The sequence below is a fragment of the Polypterus senegalus genome, chromosome 6 (assembly GCF_016835505.1).
Source record: "Polypterus senegalus isolate Bchr_013 chromosome 6, ASM1683550v1, whole genome shotgun sequence".
Classification (NCBI taxonomy): domain Eukaryota; kingdom Metazoa; phylum Chordata; class Cladistia; order Polypteriformes; family Polypteridae; genus Polypterus; species Polypterus senegalus.
In genome coordinates this window covers 63,956,944-63,976,558 of record NC_053159.1, presented here as the reverse complement: position 1 = coordinate 63,976,558, position 19,615 = coordinate 63,956,944, and the positions used below count along the sequence as shown (strand labels likewise).

The 19,615-nt window shown below is 37.1% G+C and overlaps 1 protein-coding gene across 10 annotated transcripts in view; it reads right to left on the bottom strand.

The window, feature by feature from the left end:
* The window catches only part of ubr4 (ubiquitin protein ligase E3 component n-recognin 4), a 196,896-nt gene that overhangs the window by 44,278 nt on the left and 133,003 nt on the right, over positions 1-19,615 (bottom strand). For all 10 annotated transcript variants that reach the window (XM_039756137.1, XM_039756142.1, XM_039756141.1 and 7 more), the window contains 8 exons: positions 18,878-19,071; positions 18,541-18,780; positions 8,163-8,301; positions 7,659-7,784; positions 6,415-6,543; positions 2,652-2,995; positions 1,083-1,173; positions 910-994 (listed from right to left, as the gene is read on the bottom strand). In XM_039756137.1, coding sequence (XP_039612071.1) covers positions 910-994; positions 1,083-1,173; positions 2,652-2,995; positions 6,415-6,543; positions 7,659-7,784; positions 8,163-8,301; positions 18,541-18,780; positions 18,878-19,071 — 1,348 coding nt within the window. The remainder of the gene's footprint in view (positions 1-909; positions 995-1,082; positions 1,174-2,651; positions 2,996-6,414; positions 6,544-7,658; positions 7,785-8,162; positions 8,302-18,540; positions 18,781-18,877; positions 19,072-19,615) is intronic.

Genomic DNA, 19,615 nt, shown 5'->3' with positions numbered 1-19,615 from the left:
AAGAGCATCACAATTACTGCAACACTGATCATTTTACACACTGCCAATGAACTGTAAAAGCTATAAAAAAAAAAAAAACTACTGCAGCAATCTATTATTATATGTACAAGGTGAAATTGACGCCATTGATGAAATTCAGTAAATCACCGAGCCAACTGTGCTTGAACTGGCTGCACGCAAACACACAGAGGTAAGCGCTGATGCTTGCAGGCTAGTTTAATGCAGCAGCTGAATCCCAGGGACAGTCAGGCTGCAGTGGGTGCCAGTGGTCATGAGATGGCTGCTCAACAAATATACAGCACTGACTGATCAGCTCCGGAGTCCTGGCAAATTGCTCTGTCAAGCAACTACAGCTGGTTGCAGCATTCAATGAATGTACGTCGCCTAATATACTCGGCCCCTGCGTGCTGGCAAATTGCACTGAGACATGACTATAGTCAGTTGCAGCATTCAATGAATTTACATTGTTGAATATTCTCGACTTCTGCGTGCTTCCAAATTGCATTGGGAACCAAATATAGCCAGTTCCAGCGGTTTAAGGGTTAAAATGAATGGTGTGGTAAGGCTTAAGGATCATATTGAAAGGTAAGGTGATGTATGTAAAAAGTATGCTTGTACACGACTTTTAATGTATCACTGCTCTGTCTTGTGGAATCAAAAGATATGAAAGCAATACAAACCGAAGTATGTGGTCTAATGAAACCATTTAGCCTGAAACAAACATCACATGGTGACATGTAAGTGATAATAGCAGGATTACTGTTGCATACAAAAGTAAATTTTTCAAATATGTACTGTGGTTTGGCTGGGAAAACATTTTAAAAAGGTCACATTACACTGGGGAAAACATTTTCCTATACCAAAAGTGAAAAATTTTAAGACGTTGCATGCAAACTTTTAAATACTTACCACAACGAAGACGTAGCTCCCAACATCCTCCTTCCTTAGCGATGGAATCTGTAAGAAGCAGCATTTCATACTGAAGACTGCTGGCCTGAAACAAGAGAAATAAACAACTTACATTTTCCCAAGATACTGTGCCATCACATATCTATCATTGTAATGCAAAGAGATGCATTTACCAGGTCAGGGTTTGCCCAGTGGCCTTTAAGAGCAGCAGAAACTTTAGCAATGATGAGGTCATTCATTTGCTGTGTTGCTTCAGGGTTGTCTCTATAACATTGAAAGAGTTGCAAAATCATATTTAGATAAGGAACACTATCTAATTATTAACTCAGAAGAGATCCCTGTGGAAGAATAAATTTTAGGGTAACATAGCATTCACCTTTAAGAAATAGCATAAAGGGTTAATAAATGTTGGAAATGAGATAAAGGTCAAGTGAACTACAAAATATGCACTGAAATATAAACATTGGCTTAGGAAAAATACTGAGATGAGATGGTCAAGTAAATAAAGAATGTACCCGAAGGAAGGTTGATGTAATATGCAAAATGTACTGAAGGATGACTAAGAAATCAGCAGATGTCCTATAAACTAGAATGGACAGTTGTTATTTGCACTGAAATTTCAAGGATGGTGGCTTATCGCAAAATGTATAAGAATCACCAGAATATAATATAATAAATTTCTACTTTATATAAATCATTTGGGTGTAAACCAGAGGACCAACCAGAGTAAAATACATGCATTGATTGACACTGTATGTAATAAATTCAACAGTTTATGAAATGAATGTCTATTCTTTGTTTCTCTGACTATTCTGATCATTCTGAAAATGCAGTAATGGACTACTTTTGAAGAATGCTCCCTCCATGGCATTTTGCCGAGGAATAATTAAAAGATACAATGAACAGCTTTTATCCTGCCTGATCACTGAATTCTTTCTTTAATAAGATGTTAAATTTTGAATACACCCAAGTCTGAACCAATAAAAGCAGTGTCTTTCTGCATGCAATACATGCACAAACTACATGAACAACATTGCTTCCACAATGAGCATGCTCAGTTGAGTTCTTAGTTAAAAGTCATGTTTAAGTAAAAATAACCAATGACTACCTCAAACCCCACAAATGAAAATCCTCTGGCATGATACCCTAAAATAAAATAATCTTCCAAAAGATGGTATTTATCTCAATTGTAACAATTTTTACTATGGTAAAACAAACTGAAAAAACAAATCTTATTTTTCAATCATTCAAAAAATAGTCTAAAACCATATACTAGGTAATCGTGACTAGTTGTTACACGGCCAACTGTACAAGAATATTCTTGTAAAAGAATATCTGTGGTTACTAAATAATCTGATAGTTAATATTTTTAACTAATTACATTTTATTTTGTATCACAACTGGCATCTGCCAGACCTCTACTATGATGCTTGTTCAATGTTTTTTCATGTTGCAAAGCAACTCAAGTCTCTACAGAATTTTTACAGTATGGAGACATCTGATACCAAATAGTGACTGGTTAGGAAGGACAGCACTTGTGCTATTAAGAGCATATTTGATAGCATAGTATTTATTATTAGACAGTTACTCTGACTCGAACAGGAACTCACATAAAAAATAAACAAATAAGACACTGAACTGTTCAAAAAAAAAAACATCCCATTTCAGTCAGTTATTACTTTTTAAACTCCAGTAGCAGGGACAAACAAAACATCCACAACAATAAAGCAAGCCTCTCATACCTTGTAAGAAGGCACATCAGCTGGCGCACCTCCTCTCGCATGGCAGATGTTCCACGGCGCAGGTTGTACTCAAACAATTCTTTGATGAGGCCTTGCAGTACCAGGATTTGCCGAATAGCACTATTAGTAGTCAAGGCACGAAGCAAAGTAATGCAGTGCTCTGTGACAGCTGAGGCACAGCCATAGCATTTGGTAGAAGAGGTGTGCCCACAGCTGAGCACAGAAAGTGAGCGATACTGGCTGGCAGTGAAAGTGGGTTGTGCTGTGGTTCGCGAAGACTTGGTAGCAGCCTCGCGTTGTTGCAAATCATATTCTAGTAGCTCTTTTCGGGAAGCAAGTACCTTCTGTAAACGAAAAAAAAACTCCAAGTCAGTATTCTGATCAACCCCAAATGGCCAACATAATCATTTTAAAAGGTGAATGATATTATGACAAAATACATTCTTCAGAATTACAGGATTAGATTTGCTTTCTTGCCTGATCATGGACTGCTTTCTTGGCAGGAAGTACACCTGCAGAACGTAAAGGTTGCATTTACTTTGTATACCGTCCCCACAACAAATTGAGTTTTCAATTTTTTTTATTTTTTTTTTTTAACAAAAAATGTTTTCAGATGTACTTACTAAAGGACTCAAAAATTATCCTGGACCAGATAACAGATTGCTAGTCAGCATCAGGTGAAACTTTTCCACATGAGCTTATTAGAAACTTAAGACCCCTTAGCATTGTATACTGTAACTCAAAACAGGACACTATTTTTCCTCTAGCAAATGTTCTGATGTAGCAAGTAATACTTTATATGTTTAATGCTCACTGTAGTTTACAATTTTGCGTTATGTAAAAACCAATATCTTAATTATAATACAAATTAATTAACAGTGTATATGTGGAGAAGCAAGCTGAGGGTCTGGGGCAGCGTGTTATTTTTATAAAGACTACATGGCTCAGACTTGGTGGATGTGAATACATGTTGCTGGAAAGCTGTGTAGCCACTGAGTACAGGCAAAATTCTGTTATAACAAGCTCCCAGGGACCCAAGTAATATTTTGTTGTAACAAGATTCTGTATTTGTTACTATAGTGCTTTCTTTAACTTGTATCCAGGCGTTTGCAATCATTTCAACAGCTTCTTTCGCGTTATTTTTAATCTCCTCCTGTCTACAAGTTATGCTGACGAGAATTTTTCTCTGTATTTCCTTGCGATAATATACTTTCAGGGTGCGAATGATGCAATTGGGTAGGAGATATTCAAAGCAAACCTTATCTGAATGTGGAAGCATGTTGTGGGCAGCACAGTTATCATTCAGGAGCCGAATCATTATTTCTTCTTCATATTGTGAGGTTTCTGAACTCTTTTGAGACCCCCCACTCCCCACCCAACATGAAGTGTGTCCTGAAGCATGATTGCAGCGTCTGTGGAAGATTGTTTGTCCGTTGCTGGGGAACGACAAGAGGCGGCTCACAATGCTGCAGTGAAGCGCTACAGAAGCAAATCATAAAAGATCGGGGTCCTGCTATAAGTCCCTGTCTTGCACCCCAAAACATGAGGCTTAGTCTTAGTACTTTAGCAAAACCAGCTTTATTCAGCTTGAAACAGGAACGGCACAGTTATTTATTGTAGCGTGATCTACCACTCTGCTATACATAGACATAGCAGTTAGTCAGGCAGGATCGTGGCCAGGTCAGTGATCAAGTAATCCTGTTACAGTATCTGCATTTACAATTTATGTGCTCCTAACCTTGCACAACCCATCGAGATCTTTTCTGTTTACTTTGGCGGAGACACACAGCATATCTGTGAGCCTGCTATTGCCCCATACAGACGCGGAGATCGCACTTCGGGACGCTCTTCGGTTGAGGGAGGTCCCAAAAGAGTTTACAAACCTCACATTTTCTTGAATGAGTGCTGCATTAATAGGAATGTTTTTTAAACGAGCATCACTGAACCACATAAAAACGTCTTTTTTGACGTCTTCAAATGCAGCAGTTCACATGCGTTTGCAACCCGAGATTTTTCTACTTTTTTTGCTCTGTCTTTCAAGAAAGTTGACAGTGTCGATGGCGAAATTCCAAATTCACTGGCAACATCCTTTTTCAGCAATCGAGAGCTGCAAAAAATGTTTTTTTTTTTTTGATTCATTCAGGCATTTCAAGGTCTTTTGTGCACTTCGTTGTAATGAAAGTATCTGCTGAATGTATTTCGTTGTAACGAGATTTGTATAGACTTGTGTCATATGGGGAAGCTGTCGGGACCATAAAAATACTTTCCATTATAACGAATATCGTTACAACAATTTTACCTTTATATGGTTGGGATATTGGTTGATTGCTCACTCACATGCAAACACAATCAGCTCAGCCAGTTTCCTGTTTGACGCTTTGTAGGTGATTAAGGAAAGCATCTGCACCCACAAATTGTAAAGAGAGTCTGAGCAGGTTAACTAGAGAAAGTTCAACAACAAAAAAATAAAAAAAAAAAAAAGGTTGAGGGAAAAAAAGGTTGAGAGAGAAAGAGAACTGGAAGAGAAAATTAAGAGGAGAACTTGGAATGAAAGAAGAGTAGGATTGGGAGAGTGAGCTAATGCAGTGGACTAGAGGTAAGGCAAATTGGAAGGTTCCACAGTGAGTGACGGGAAAATTGCTCCAGGAGTGGGTCAGTCCTGTTGAGCTAGTAGGAGCATATTAAAATCACAACAATGTCCTGTACAATTTACTTTTATTCAAGTATAAATTAAGTCATAAGAAAAACAATGTATCATCAGTGTAAGTTGCACAACTGGCAGGTATGTTATCTGACATGTTCAAAACATTATCAAAAGCATATATTCAGAACTTGGCAGCCTTGCACAGCACAAAGTGTGGCACTTGATCTCTTCCATGCCTCTTTCAAATAAATGTATTTTTTCATGAAATTGTTATTTTACTTTCATATATTTCAGTTTATCAAGTAGTACATGATGTTGCTTGGACCATGGGTACCATAACAATATAAAACCTCAGAATCACTTCAGCAAAAAAAAACAAAAACTGGAGAGCATGTGAAGAGAAACAGCAACATGAAGTGCCTTTGAAATAATAGTAATAGATCAGATCAAGCTAGCAAGTAAACAATGAGAATTGCTTTTGATCCCAATTCAGTTTTACATTAATTTCAGTAGGGGGGGAAAAAAACAGACAGCTACAGCAGTACATAAAAATGGGTGCAGAAAATATTCATGCACCTCATTCCCACTGCTATGAAGGTTTTCACAACATTTGCTAAAAGGTATTTCCATTTTAAACAAATCTTTTTGGGATAATGAGTGTGCACTGCAGTGTGTATGGTGATTGAAACAAGCCATACTGAAGATTGATTTAGTAAGTGCTCAAAACAAACTGCATTGAACAGTGAACTTCAAATTCTGCTTTGTGTTGAAATCTTATGTAATGTGAATTCTGAAACTTTATTGATTTGAATTTTTCACCTTTAAACTAGTAATACTACAGACTGCTAAGTATTAGTTCATCTTTTCTGGTTACTACAAAACAATATTAGCCTGTGCTAAATTTAACTATGCTTTCAACAGGAGAAATCTAAATTATAAAATTAATGAACATGTATTGGCAAACCTTGTTAATGTTAATAAATATGAAACTTCTGTGTTATAATTATGTGACTTTAACCTAATTTATATTTTTTGCATGGTTATTATGTTTTTATACTTCTGAGAGGTGTGGGTTAAACACATTATACGTCTCCTAAGGCAAAAAATTCAAGTTCCCACCTGGATAATTTTGGAAAGCTCTTCAAAAGACGACTTACAGTCCCCACAATATTCTTGTGCAAGCTGCTGAATATACCGGTTGACACTTGTAGTGGTGGTGCCAATCCCTGTTCCTCCTCCAGTGTCATCCTGCAGATACAAAGCAAGAAAATATGTAAAAATTGTACAACGATTTCTCAGCAAATGAATGGTTTAGTTAACAATGCAGTGAAGATTTTTCAGTCAGAATGGCAATATGTGGATAACTAAACTGCTACAATTATAAATTTGTTATTAGGATACACACAATTTATAGGTAAAATAAACACAAAACCTATACAGCTAACCTTTTCAATATGTCATACACTAAGTTTTATTTTTTTTTTTTTGATATATTCTTCAAAATCTAAATTGAAGTTTTCCCACATTGAGCAGTTCACAGTTTAGAAATGTGGAAGCTTAAAAAACATTCTTCAGGTGTGCACAGGTAGAACCACTTGAAATTTGTAATATTTAAATGCATTTTAAATAAATTATTTAGCTGGGGACAAAAAAACAACAACAAACAACTTCTAAACTGGCAAAGTCGCTTTGTTGTTATGGTGTCAGCTACAGGTTTCTGAAAAACAAACATGAAGAAATATTATCAACAATAACACTCCTGCTTGAAACTGATTGGCTAGTGAAGCTGAGGAATATACACATGTTCACATTCTGAACAAATTCTCTACATGGTTACAGACAATTCATCATAACATCTGGCTACAGCTGGATTAACTCCAATCAAGATACCAGTCAATCACAAGGTATGCCCATGTATCCAGTGATAATACAAATACACATTTCCTCTCACTTATAAATTTTAGAATTACTAATGAATAAAATGCACAACATTGTAATGGAGGACAATGGAGCACCAAAATGAAGGAACATATACTGTAGCAATAAGAGGAGCATTATAATTCCACAGGTAAGGATAAGGGCCATTTTTACATCAACAGTTATTCACATACACTACACAGCATGTTTTTTGGGGGTTGTGCAGTTTTGTAAATTTGTCTTTTTTTGCTTATTTAATTACAACTAAAACCGAAATACATTTTACTTTTCCAAAAAATATTAAACCATAAATAAGTCTTGTCCTTTTTTCTAGGAGTAGTGAATACATAATGCAATAACCACCCAGATTAACACTTCCCATTAAGACAACTTTCTTCCTTTCATTCACTCAATAAATGAATAAATAAAATAAGCAAGTCTGTTACCTGGGCTTTTTCTGGTGCTGCTTCATTCACTTTGGAGAGTAAGCTTTCTAGCTGTGGCCGATGACCCATAAGCTGATGGTATACACGGTCAGCTTTGTCAAGCAGTGTGTTAATATTGGTTACAGCCTAAAGGGCATATATCAAAAGTTAAATTATTTTTAGGAATACATTATGAATTCCGTAAACAGCATTTTCAAATCTAAAAACGGTTAAGCCCTAGAAGTTATGCAATATTTTCTATATTGCACTGAAAATGAAAGGAAATGTCACCACATTTATTCTTTAGTTAATGTGAAATGTCAGTCTTAGTACCACATCACAAATAAACATCTCTCCAGGTGCATTTACACCTGGCAGTAAAAATACTAGTATGTGTTTTACATGCAGGGAGTAATCGTACAGCTTGGACGTTTTACTCATTCACCCAGCAGTTTAGATGCAACATAGTATATCATCCATATTGTGGCTTTCCTAACCTACTACCAACAAATAGTATCAGCTCACCTTCTTTCTGTCTTCTTCATTCTCAATTGGATCCACAGCACAGCAAGGCTTTGCGTAGAGCATGAAATCAAAGCGAGCATATTTGCAGAACCCACAGGCATTACAAAGGAAGGGATCCTTCTCATCATAATTAATAGATCTTAACAAAAAAGAACATCATCAATAGTTACTGAACAACTGCACAGAGGTCCTACCTGTATATGATACTATACATTAACATTGATGATGAGGACAAAAATGCTTAAAACAAAAGAAATAAAAGCTGTAAAGATTTTCAATAAGAATACTTAGAAATTCAAGCTGGAATTTTATAGATAGATCGTCATTAAACACACAGATTCCAGAGTTTGCTTTGTATCTCTTTTTGGGGTTACAGCCTAATTCCATATATCAGCTCAGAGAAATGAACAAACAGTTTAATATCTGACTTTAGGAAAAAATATGGCTTACATATTTTTTAAAAAGAAAAAAAAAACAGTAGGTCTTTTCAAACCAGGGCTGTGGAGTCGGTAGATAAATGCTCCGACTCCGACTCCCCGACTCCTTTGTATGTATATACTATGCTAATGTATTTTCTACATCCATTGAAGGAAAGGAAGGCAACATACATGTCATTTCACCACAGAACTACTGGCTAGGAAGCCAACACTCTACTATAATGCCAGATTAAAGACAAACACAATGAAAACAAGGTTTTGTTTATTTATTTATTTTTTAAACAAGTGTCTGGATAGTAATAGCAGGCATAAAAATCAGGAACAGGAAATGTATTGGTTCAAAAATACAAACCACATTCTTTGGTAGTTTTAACTTTTAAAACAAAAAAAAAGCTTAACTATATGAACTAAAAACAATATCTGGAAAACCTATATTAAACTTGGAATACAGTTATAGTTAAAGGAAATCATGAATCATGTTTGAATCCCATAGTCAGGTTTAAATTTTAAGTTTATTCCCTTCACTTATACAAGTGTCTTTAGTCCTGCAAAAAACATTTACCTAATTATCAGCGAGAGTTAAGGCCCCCAAATAGGCAGCGATCCGTGGGCGATTTTGCCACCGACCGATGTGCATGTACAATCGTGGCAATTGATTGGCGGCCGCAGATTGCGGGTGTCGACATGGACTGGCAGATCCAGCTTGCCGAAAATCTCGACCACCGCCCCCATCCAAAGTAATGTGATGCCTCTGTCTGCTGCAGTGGCTGTCTCCTCTGTCAGCCAGCCAGAAGTTTAGTGCATTGTGTCACTCACCGGCCAGCTGATCAGCAGAACGAGCCTCTGCTGGAGACAGGTAGGGAGATCTGTGTTCTCGGCTCCTTCACTAGCGCATAGCGAAGGGGAGCCGACGGAGCTGAGAACACACCAGATGATTTTTCAGGCGTTTGACGCGTGATGACTCGTTGAACGGCCGAAAAATCGGCAGTGCATCTGTAAATGTATGGGGGGCTTTAGGCTAGGTTCACAGTTCCCTGTAACAGTAGAACACGACACAATAGAAAGCGGTGCCGCACCTTACCTGTGCATTACATCCCATATAGTGACGCATACAGTCAATGAAAAGCATGCTTCATGGTTACTTGACATGTTCGTTTTGTGGTAACATTATGCACTGCATGCATTGGGCTTTATTCTTACAGCAGAGAAGTAGTTCATTATGATTGTTTATGAATTGGGACATTTCAACTTACTTTTTAAATTCCCATTTAAATTTAGTAGGAGTCGGAGTCGGTTAACTTTTTGCCGACTCCGACTCCAGGTACTCAAAATTGTCTCCGACTCCGACTCCACAGCCCTGTTTCAAACACTGAAGAAATATCCCTTTCTCATAAAACAAAGACCAAAAATAATATTTCAGGACAAAAATCTACACATAGCCTATGTATGATGTCTTCAGATATAATGAACTTTATTTTCTACTTCTAGTTGTATGTCTGGTGACAGTTAGCTATATTCATCAACCAACTGGAATCAAACATTTCCCATTTTATCATTAACTTTGGTGAGGTGAAACTGTGGAGTGAAAATGATTCCTAAAAATAGAATTAAAAATAGAAATACTGACAATATTTCACCTCAAAGGTCTGAACTTGATGACTTAATATACATAAGGCTTCCAGTTAACTTTACAAGAGGCCTTACCCACTTCTAACTTGTAGATTTGCAAGTATAACACCCCCTTACCTTACAGAAATTAACATTTATGACCTAGAATATAGAACACAGATGCAGAGCTTAAAATTACAAAGATAAAAAGACCAACGTATGAAATTAAGCTTTTAGCCATAGTGCAACTTAACTTTAATAAATGTGTCAACTGATTAGTTGACTAGATTCTAATCGTAAACATGCAATTCTACATAATAGAATATAATTACATCACAAATACAGAGTCAAGTATTCTTCTTAAACCATACATTTTGAAACATCATTTTAAATGCTGCCCTGTATTCAAAAGATTAGCTTTGCTTGAATTTTTGGCTATACCCTGGACAGTGCACAGACTGGAGAAAATTAGTGATGGGATTTTAAAAAGCAATGCTGTAGGCACAGCGTTTCACAACCAAAATTCTCCCTAGATGTGTATTCGCAGTCTAAGATTTCCACAAAACTACTTACCACCCATCTTTAATGTCATGTTTATTAAATGCAAAAATGCATAAAAATGCAGTAATGACATAAACATATACTTTTATTCCATTTTCATTTGATCAAAAATAGACCCTTACACAAACAGATACCTACACAAACATGAAAGCATGCAAAAATTTTGCAGAAACTGAAACAAACAAAAATAAACAGTCCTTTAAACATCCTGTCATTGAAAACCAGTATTACCTTTATTCAAAATTACAAATAAAAGCATGATGCCATCTTCCTCAAGAGGAGGTATTTTAAAGCACACAGCACTATGAATGTAATATTTTTTTAAAACCAAGTCTAGCGCAAATAAAGGGCTTTAAGTGGGAGCTGCACTAGCAGCAACCAACAACATGATGGTTTTGCAATTTCCTTGTATATGTTAGTGTAATTCCTAGGATAAATTTGGATAAAATTTCTAACTTACAGTGCTGGAGATATGCAAACAACTTCAGAATTTATTTTTTGTGTAATTTGGACCTTCTGGCCTAGAATCTACACGCTGTCCCTCCTGATCACTGCACACAAAATACATGCAATGGGAAGTAACTCAAGAGAACCTAACCTTTCATTAATAGTAATGAACACTAAGATGAAATGGTAGATATGTTTATCATTAATGATTAACATTCACCTTTGTTTCTTATTGTATGTATTTCTGCATTAGTCTGCTAAATTACAGAACTGTTAAAAATGATGTTAGACCACACAAGTTTTCCCAAACTAAAAATATTATACCAGAAGCAGACCAGACCTGAGAGAGAGAGAGAGAGAGAGAGAAACAGTACAGACAAAGGCGTGTTATGCAGACAGCTTGTGCAAGGCGAGAGGTAGAAGGGACAAAAATGGTCTGTTAAGACTCTCACTTCGGAAAAACCCATAGGCCTTGGGAAGTCTCAATCCTTGCATGGATCGGTTCATGAAGGTGGGAAGCAAGACAAACATCTCACCTTGGAGCCCATGTGAGCGGTGGACAAGAAAGAGGAGAATGAAGTCAGTTAGGAGAAAAAAGAAGCAGAATTTTACAGCAACAGCACTCTGATAGTAGACCAATGGAATTAAACCACTGGCAAGACTGGAGATGCAGTGTAATCAACAGTCCTTTTAAGGCCCGTTCATGTGAGGTAAAAAAATAGTACTTTTTATTTTGTTAAGTAAGACTCATAACATTAATTTGTATGGATAATAGGATTATTATAAGATTGTTTATATAAAACTAGCAAAATACCCGCGCTTCGCAGCGGCGAAGTACTGCATTAAAATTTTTATTAAGAAGAAAATTTAACCTTTTTAAACCGCGGAAAAATAGGCCAATAATTATTTGTTAAGGATCTCGTTGTATACCACATTGTGAGTTCAGCCCTCCGGTTGTAACATGACCAAGCTGTGCACTGAGCTTACTCTTGAGCATGCAACTTATAGTTGGCCGTGTGAACAGTAATCATGTCTCAAATCTCACAGCGTGGATTGCTGCTGTCATAATTGGTTTGAGTTTCATGGTTTGTTTCAATTATGACAGTATTTGCAGGATTCGTTGTGTTGAAGTGACATTCGGCATCTGTCAAGCGTTGTAAGCACACAACCGGCTTCATCGATAAAATCACATCCAGCTTTTGAGAGTTTAAACATTCATAAACATCAAAGTGTCCACTACTGAAATCGTCACCTGTGAATCTAAGATGTTTAAGAGGCATTGGCGGTTATCGAAAGGTGTAAACTTTTTGGCCATTTCGGTACACTTGAAAGCGACAACCGAACAATTCAGCGGCAGCCATCAACTCATATGCAGAACCATAGGTGAAGGGCTTAAGCATTTCACTCTTGTAGTGCTCCTGTGTAGTATAATTATCTCCTGTACCGTCATCAGTCCACACCTTGAACGTGTCCCAATCATTCAATACATAAGACACAATGTTCCTCCGGATATCAAGAGTGAGCCTGATATGGCCGTGCAATATGTAACAAAGAGAATGGAAAAGGTAGGTGTCATCTCCGAGCATGGAAACCACTCGATATGTGACAGTTTTTTGATCGATAGTGATCACCTCGATAGACATGGTAATGGGGGTTGGAATGATAAAGGTAATGGGTACCAGAGCAATGTAAAGTAAGTCTAAAATACCTATACAATAACTATAACTGTAATAAACAAACAATAAAACAGCAGAGAAGCCGTGGATTAAACAAAAAGGCTGTAGTTATCAGTAGGGAGACGTGAATCCCGTGGCGAAGCAAGGAAGGGAATGTAGAGACCGGAGCAACGGACGGTCTTATATAGGCAGGCAGCCAACAACGTGGGAGGCGTTGGGATGGGGGACCCAATGCCACCTCACACGGTGACCGAGCTGCAGGCTATGGACGTATATATGTAGGATTCAGTTAGTGTTGGGAACCCGTGTACCAAATTTCTTGAAGATGGGCCCATAAGTAACAAAGACTGTTGAAAAGTTCAATATGGCGGCCGACAGTGGCACCATACCACCGAAATAAGTATGTACATTGGTTTCGGTTAGTGCAGGGAAACTGCCTATCAAATTTCGAGAAGATCGGGCCATAAATAAGTTCAACATAGCGGACGCTGTTGACCGTTATGACCATTACGCGTAGAATTTCGAAATGAATCCTGCTTAACTTTTGTAAGTAAGCTGTAAGGAATGAGCCTGCTAAATTTCAGCCTTCTACCTACACGGGAAGTTGGAGAATTAGTGACGTTGGAAAGTTGGAAAGTTCAACGTGAGCTACCACAGTTATGCTGATGACACACAGCTGTACTTATCAATAGCTCCTGATGACCCTGATTCTATTGATTCACTAACAGAATGTCTGACTAGTATCTCAGAATGGATGAATAGTAATTTTCTCAAGTTAAATAAAGAGAAAACTGAAATTTTAGTGATCAGCAATAATGGATACAATGAGGCTATTAGAAATAAACTGGATACATTAGGATTAAAAGTCAAGACGGAGGTAAAAAGCTTAGGGGTGATTGTTGACTGTAATCTGAATTTTAAATCACATATTAATCAGATCATTAGGACAGCATTTTTTCACTTAAGAAACATAAGTAAAGTTAGACCTCTTATATCACTGAAAGATGCTGAGAAATTAGTTCACGCGTTTGTTTTCAGTCGACTAGATTACTGTAATGCACTCCTCTCTGGACTACCCAAAAAAGATATAAATCGTTTGCAACTAGTGCAGAATGCAGCTGCTAGAATCCTAACTAGGAAAAGAAAATCCGAACACATCACACCAGTCTTAGCGTCACTACACTGGTTACCTGCGTCATTCAGAATTGACTTTAAAATTCTGCTTATGGTTTATAAAGCCTTAAATAATCTCGCCCCATCTTATATATCGGAATGCCTGACACCTTATATTCCAAATCGTAACCTCAGATCCTCAAATGAGTGTCTCCTTAGAATTCCAAGAAAAAAATTAAAAGAAGTGGTGAGGTGCCTTCTGCTGTTATGCACCTAAAATCTGGAATAGCCTGCCAATAGGAATTCGCCAGGCTGATACAGTAGAGCACTTTAAAACACTGCTGAAAACACATTACTTTAACATGGCCTTTTTATAACTTCATTTTAATCTTAATTTAACTTAATCCTGATACTCTGTATGTTCAATTCATCATAATAACTGTTCATGGTGGCTCTAAAATCGGTACTGACCTCTACTCTCTTTTCTGTTTCTTTTTCCGGTTTCTTTGTGGTGGTGGCCTGCACCACCTCCACCTACTCAAAGCTTTATGATGCTCCAACAATGATGGATGGATTAAAAGGAAGAAGTCTATGTGACCATCATCATCATCAAGCCCTTCCGTGAGAATCCTAAATCCAAAGAGGACTGTTTCATTTATGTTAGGTAGAATGCCCAGAGGGGACTGGGCGGTATCATGGTCTGGAATCCCTACAGATTTTATTTTTCTCCAGCCGTCTGGAGTTTTTTTTGTTTTTTCTGTCCCCTGGCCATTGAACCTTACTCTTATTCGATGTTAATGTTGATTTATTTTGTTTTATAATTGTGTCTTTCATTTTTCTATTCTTTAATATGTAAAGCACTTTGAGCTACTGTTTGTATGAAAATGTGCTATATAAATAAATGTTGTTGTTGTTGTTGTTCAATATGGCGGCCGACAGTGGTGTCATACCACCGAAATAAGTACCAAATTTCAGCCTTCTACCTACACGGAAGTTGGAGAATTAGTGACGTTGGAAAGTTCAATATGGCGGCTGACAGTGGCGTCATACCACCGAAATAAGTATGTACATTGGGTTCGGTTAGCGCAGGGAAGCCGCCTACCAAATTTCGTGAAGATGGAGCCATGAATAAGAAAGTTCAACATGGCGGACGTTGTCGACCGTTACGCATAGAATTTCGAAATGAAACCTGCTTAACTTTTGTAAGTAAGCTGTAAGGAATGGACCTGCCAAATTTCAGCCTTCTACCTACACGGGAAGTTGGAGAATTAGTGACGTTTGGAAAATTCAATATGGCGGCCGACAGTGGCATCATACCACCGAAATAAGTATGTACATCGGTTTTGGTTAGCGCAGGGAAGTCACCTACCAAATTTCGTGAAGATGGGGCCATAAATAAGAAAGTTCAACATGGCGTACGTTGTCGACTGTTACGTGTAGAATTTCGAAATGAAACCTGCTTAACTTTTGTAAGTAAGCTGTAAGGAATAAGCCTGCCAAATTTCAGCTTTCTACCTACATGGGAAGTTGGAGAATTAGTGAGGAGTCAGTGAGTAAGTCAGTGAGTGAGGGCTTTGCCTTTTATTAGTATAGATGTAGTTTTTAAGTAAATAAAACTGAACAAGACTGTATTGTAGGTACTTAAGAGTTTAATAGGTAGGTGCATTTTTGTTACAGAGAAGGACTAGAGAAGTAAGAACATGACTGACTCATAGGATGGAGGCTGAGAGACAGGATATTGTAAAATATGCAAATGTAAATGTAATTATAGAAAAAACTATTGCTATTAGCTTATATACACCCACTGGCCTCTATATTAGGTACACCTCTTCAACTGTTTATTAATGCAAACGTCTAATCAGCCAATCACAAGGCAACTCAATGCATTTAAGCATGTGCACATTGTCAAGGCAGTCTGCTTAAGTTCAAACCGAGCATCAGAATGTAGAAGGGTGATTAAAATGACTTTGAATGTGGGATGGTTGTTGGTGTCAGACTAGCTGGTCTGAACATTTCAGAAATTACTGATATACTGGAATTTTCATGCACAACCATCTCTAGGGTTTACAGAGAATGATCTGAAAAGGGAAAATATACAGTTAATGGCAGCTCCCTGGGCAAAAACACCAGAGGGTCAAAGGGTGGAGGAGAATGGCCACACTGGCTCGAGCTGATAGAAAGGCGACAGTAACTCACATAACCACTCATTAAAATAGAGGTATGCAGAAGAGCACCTCTGAATGCACAAGACATTGAAGCTGAAGTGGTATGGCAGAGTGAGAGAACACCACGTGCCACTCCTTTCAGCTAAGAACAAGCAACTGAGGCTACAATTAGCACAAGCTCACCAAATTAGACAATAGATGATGAGAAAAACATTGCCTGGTCTAAAGAATCTTGACATTAGGATAGTTGGGTCAGAAGTTGGTGTCAACAACATTAAAGCATGGATCCATTCTGCCTTGCATCAACGGTTCATGCTTTTGGTGGTGTTCTAATGGTGTGGGGGATATTTTCATGGCACACCTTGGGCCCCTTAATACTAATGGAGCATCATTCACATGCCACAGCCTACCTGAGTATTCCTGCGGACAATGTCCACCCCTTTATAAGTGCAGTGTACCCATCTTCTGATGGCTACTTCCTGCAGGATGTCACAAAACTCAGATCATCTCAAACTGGTTTTGTGAACTTGTCAATAAGTTCACTTTCCTCAAATGACCTCCACAGTCCTCAGATCTCAATCCAATATAGCACCTCTGGAATGTGGTGGAATGAACGGGAGATTTGCAACATTGATGTGCAGCCAACAAATCTGCAGCAATTGCATGATGCTTTCATGACAATATGAACCAAAACACCTGAGGAATGTTTCCAATACCTTCTTGAATCTTTGCCATGAAGAATTACAGCAGTTCTGAAGGCAAAAATTGGTCCAACTCGATATTAGCAAAGCGTACCTAATAAAGTAGCCGAGAGTGGGTGTTTCAGCTCAGAAAAACTGATCATTATGTATGTGCTTCTAAGACAACATGAAATTAATGTCTGGGACTTGCCAGTACCATGTTAACATATTTAGCTGAAAGTAACTTCACTGACGAGGAAGACAATTAAGAATTATCAGTTGTTCAATTTCAGTTTATGCAACTATTGCTAAATTTTGCACAATCAGCCAACAAAGCAGTGTATAAGGGAAACAATTTGAGAAGCATTTTCAGAGAAATCACAAGAGGAGAAAAGAGAACAAGCATTATGTCTTGCTTAAAACAACAAAGACTATAATGACTAAAGTCAATAAGTCTCTTTATATGAAGCTTGCTCTGATTTGAATTGTTTAGGTTTTATATTTTAATTCATTATTTTATTTAAATTTGAGCATTTACCTGGGTTCTCTGCAAGTAAACATAAAAAATGGAATAAATTCTGGGTATTAGTTCACTGAAGCTGCCGTTTTCTAACCCAAGTCATAAGTATTAAAAGGTTCAGCAAAAACACAATTTGTGCTTGTCTAGGTTAAAACCTTTTAGAAGTAGCAACCTGGGATCTTGGGACAACAAGGCTTTCTTAAGATATTTTATGTAAAATACTTTTAGTATAGCCAGTCACTATTAAGAACAGTTCAGCCCTTGCAGTGGAGGAAACTGAGAGCAAGCTTGGTCAAAGGCATTATTGAGGTATTTCGAAGATGTAGAATCCATCACAAAGGCACTTATCAAGGATTCTAGAGATTAAAATGGTAAGCTATACAAGTGAAACAATGTTAATAATTTAGGCATTTTCAGGGCTCAAACAATAATAAATAAAAAAACAACTTTCATGGACACTTTCACGATAAAACATACATCAACCTCAACTTGAATGCTTTTTTCCTGTCCAGGGTGAGTTTCTGCCTTTCACCCAAATATTCCCTAAAAGGATGATCACAACACCCTCCAGAAAGCAAACATTAAATCAATGCATATATTGATATTTACGCTTTTAGAAAAGCAAAAAAAAAAACAAAAAAAAAACTACAGACTCAATTTGAACTACCATGTTCTTTAGATTACCCAAATGAACAAAATCCTCATCAAATAAAATATCCCACCATTTTTCATCTATGTTAAGTTTTTGGAGCCACACTACACGAGGCTGCAGGAGGAAAAGAAAAACTACCAGAGAATTCTATTTTAAATCCTATACTACTTTCTTACAATAACCTAACTTCAGAGAATAGAGAAATCGAAATTGCATTTTGAACAAACTGCAGAGTTCATCAGTGGAACCTGATATAAGCTGTTCCCGCCTTTGCAGTGTCCATTTTCCTATATAACAAAAGAAGCTATCCAACAAAAAATGCTAGAACTTGAGAGTCAGGTTAGATGAGATTAAAAATATCTGGCAATGCCACCCAGCTATGCCAGCAGTAATGCTAAACTGAGTGGAGAGCTTACTTTGAAATGCATTTGAATACATTTCATATTTAGATATAATTGTCATAAAAATGCATCCTCCACAAAAGCATAGAAAATTAAACATTTTACAGCTTACACTCACCTGCACTTATGACATTGGTAGACATTTTCTCCACAGTTACCACAGACACCTGGATTTGCTGGAACAGAAGCACTGCAGCGAGGGCACTGCAGTGTCTCTGTGGAGGCCTGATAATTCTCATAGAAATCTGCAAATTCGATCATCAGGTTTGATGCAACAATTGGCAATGGGAGGTCAATTTTTACCTCTGTCTGGCCAGGGGTCAGCTGAACTTTCTTGGCTTTGTGCCATCTAGCAGGCCTAGTGAAACAAATACCAACAAACAGTTAAAAAATTACGGCTTTAAGGGCTGCTAACTGCAGTACCTAAACTATCAAACTCATCAGAAAAGGCTTACTTGTTCTTCAGTTCTACGATGGCCTGGACAGTACGGTTATTGTAGTATAGGTTGATAGTTCGTACCATTTTGGTACGCTTCAAGTCACCAATCTTTACAGTAACTTTGCTGATAGTATGACTACCAATCAGCTTTACTACCTGCTGAGTTGTGGTGTAACGTGTATCCACCTTAATGGAAGAGAGCTTGATGTTCTGTCAAAAGAAAGTAGAATTTGTTAATTTATATTGAGACTGAAATTTCTAGTTTTCAAAAAGAATACATTTAGTGTTTGTCAATTAACATATAACCATGCACATTAAACTTGCATTTATCATCTTTTAGCCATAAAAATAACTGTAAAATTAAGGCTGTCAAATTGGTCAATAAATCAGATCTGAAATATTATTTATTTATATATATATATATATATATATATATATATATATATAAATATACTTTGTTGAATACATATGAATATGGGTTAAGAATTCTAGGCATTACATATGAAGAAAAGTTTGTGATTTTATTTTGTATTATATTTCTCCAGTAAAAGATTGTGTGCTTATGTTTTAATCATTAAAAAGATGCAAAAAAATACTGCAGCTCTCAAACAAATGGCACACTTTTTTCACAAAATATTTTTTAAATACAAAATTAAGGGGAAACAGAAAAATGCACATTTGGCACTGTATCTTTCAACCAGAAATTCACATAAAAATATTGGAAAACATTCTTGGAATTGCTAAAGTAAGTTAA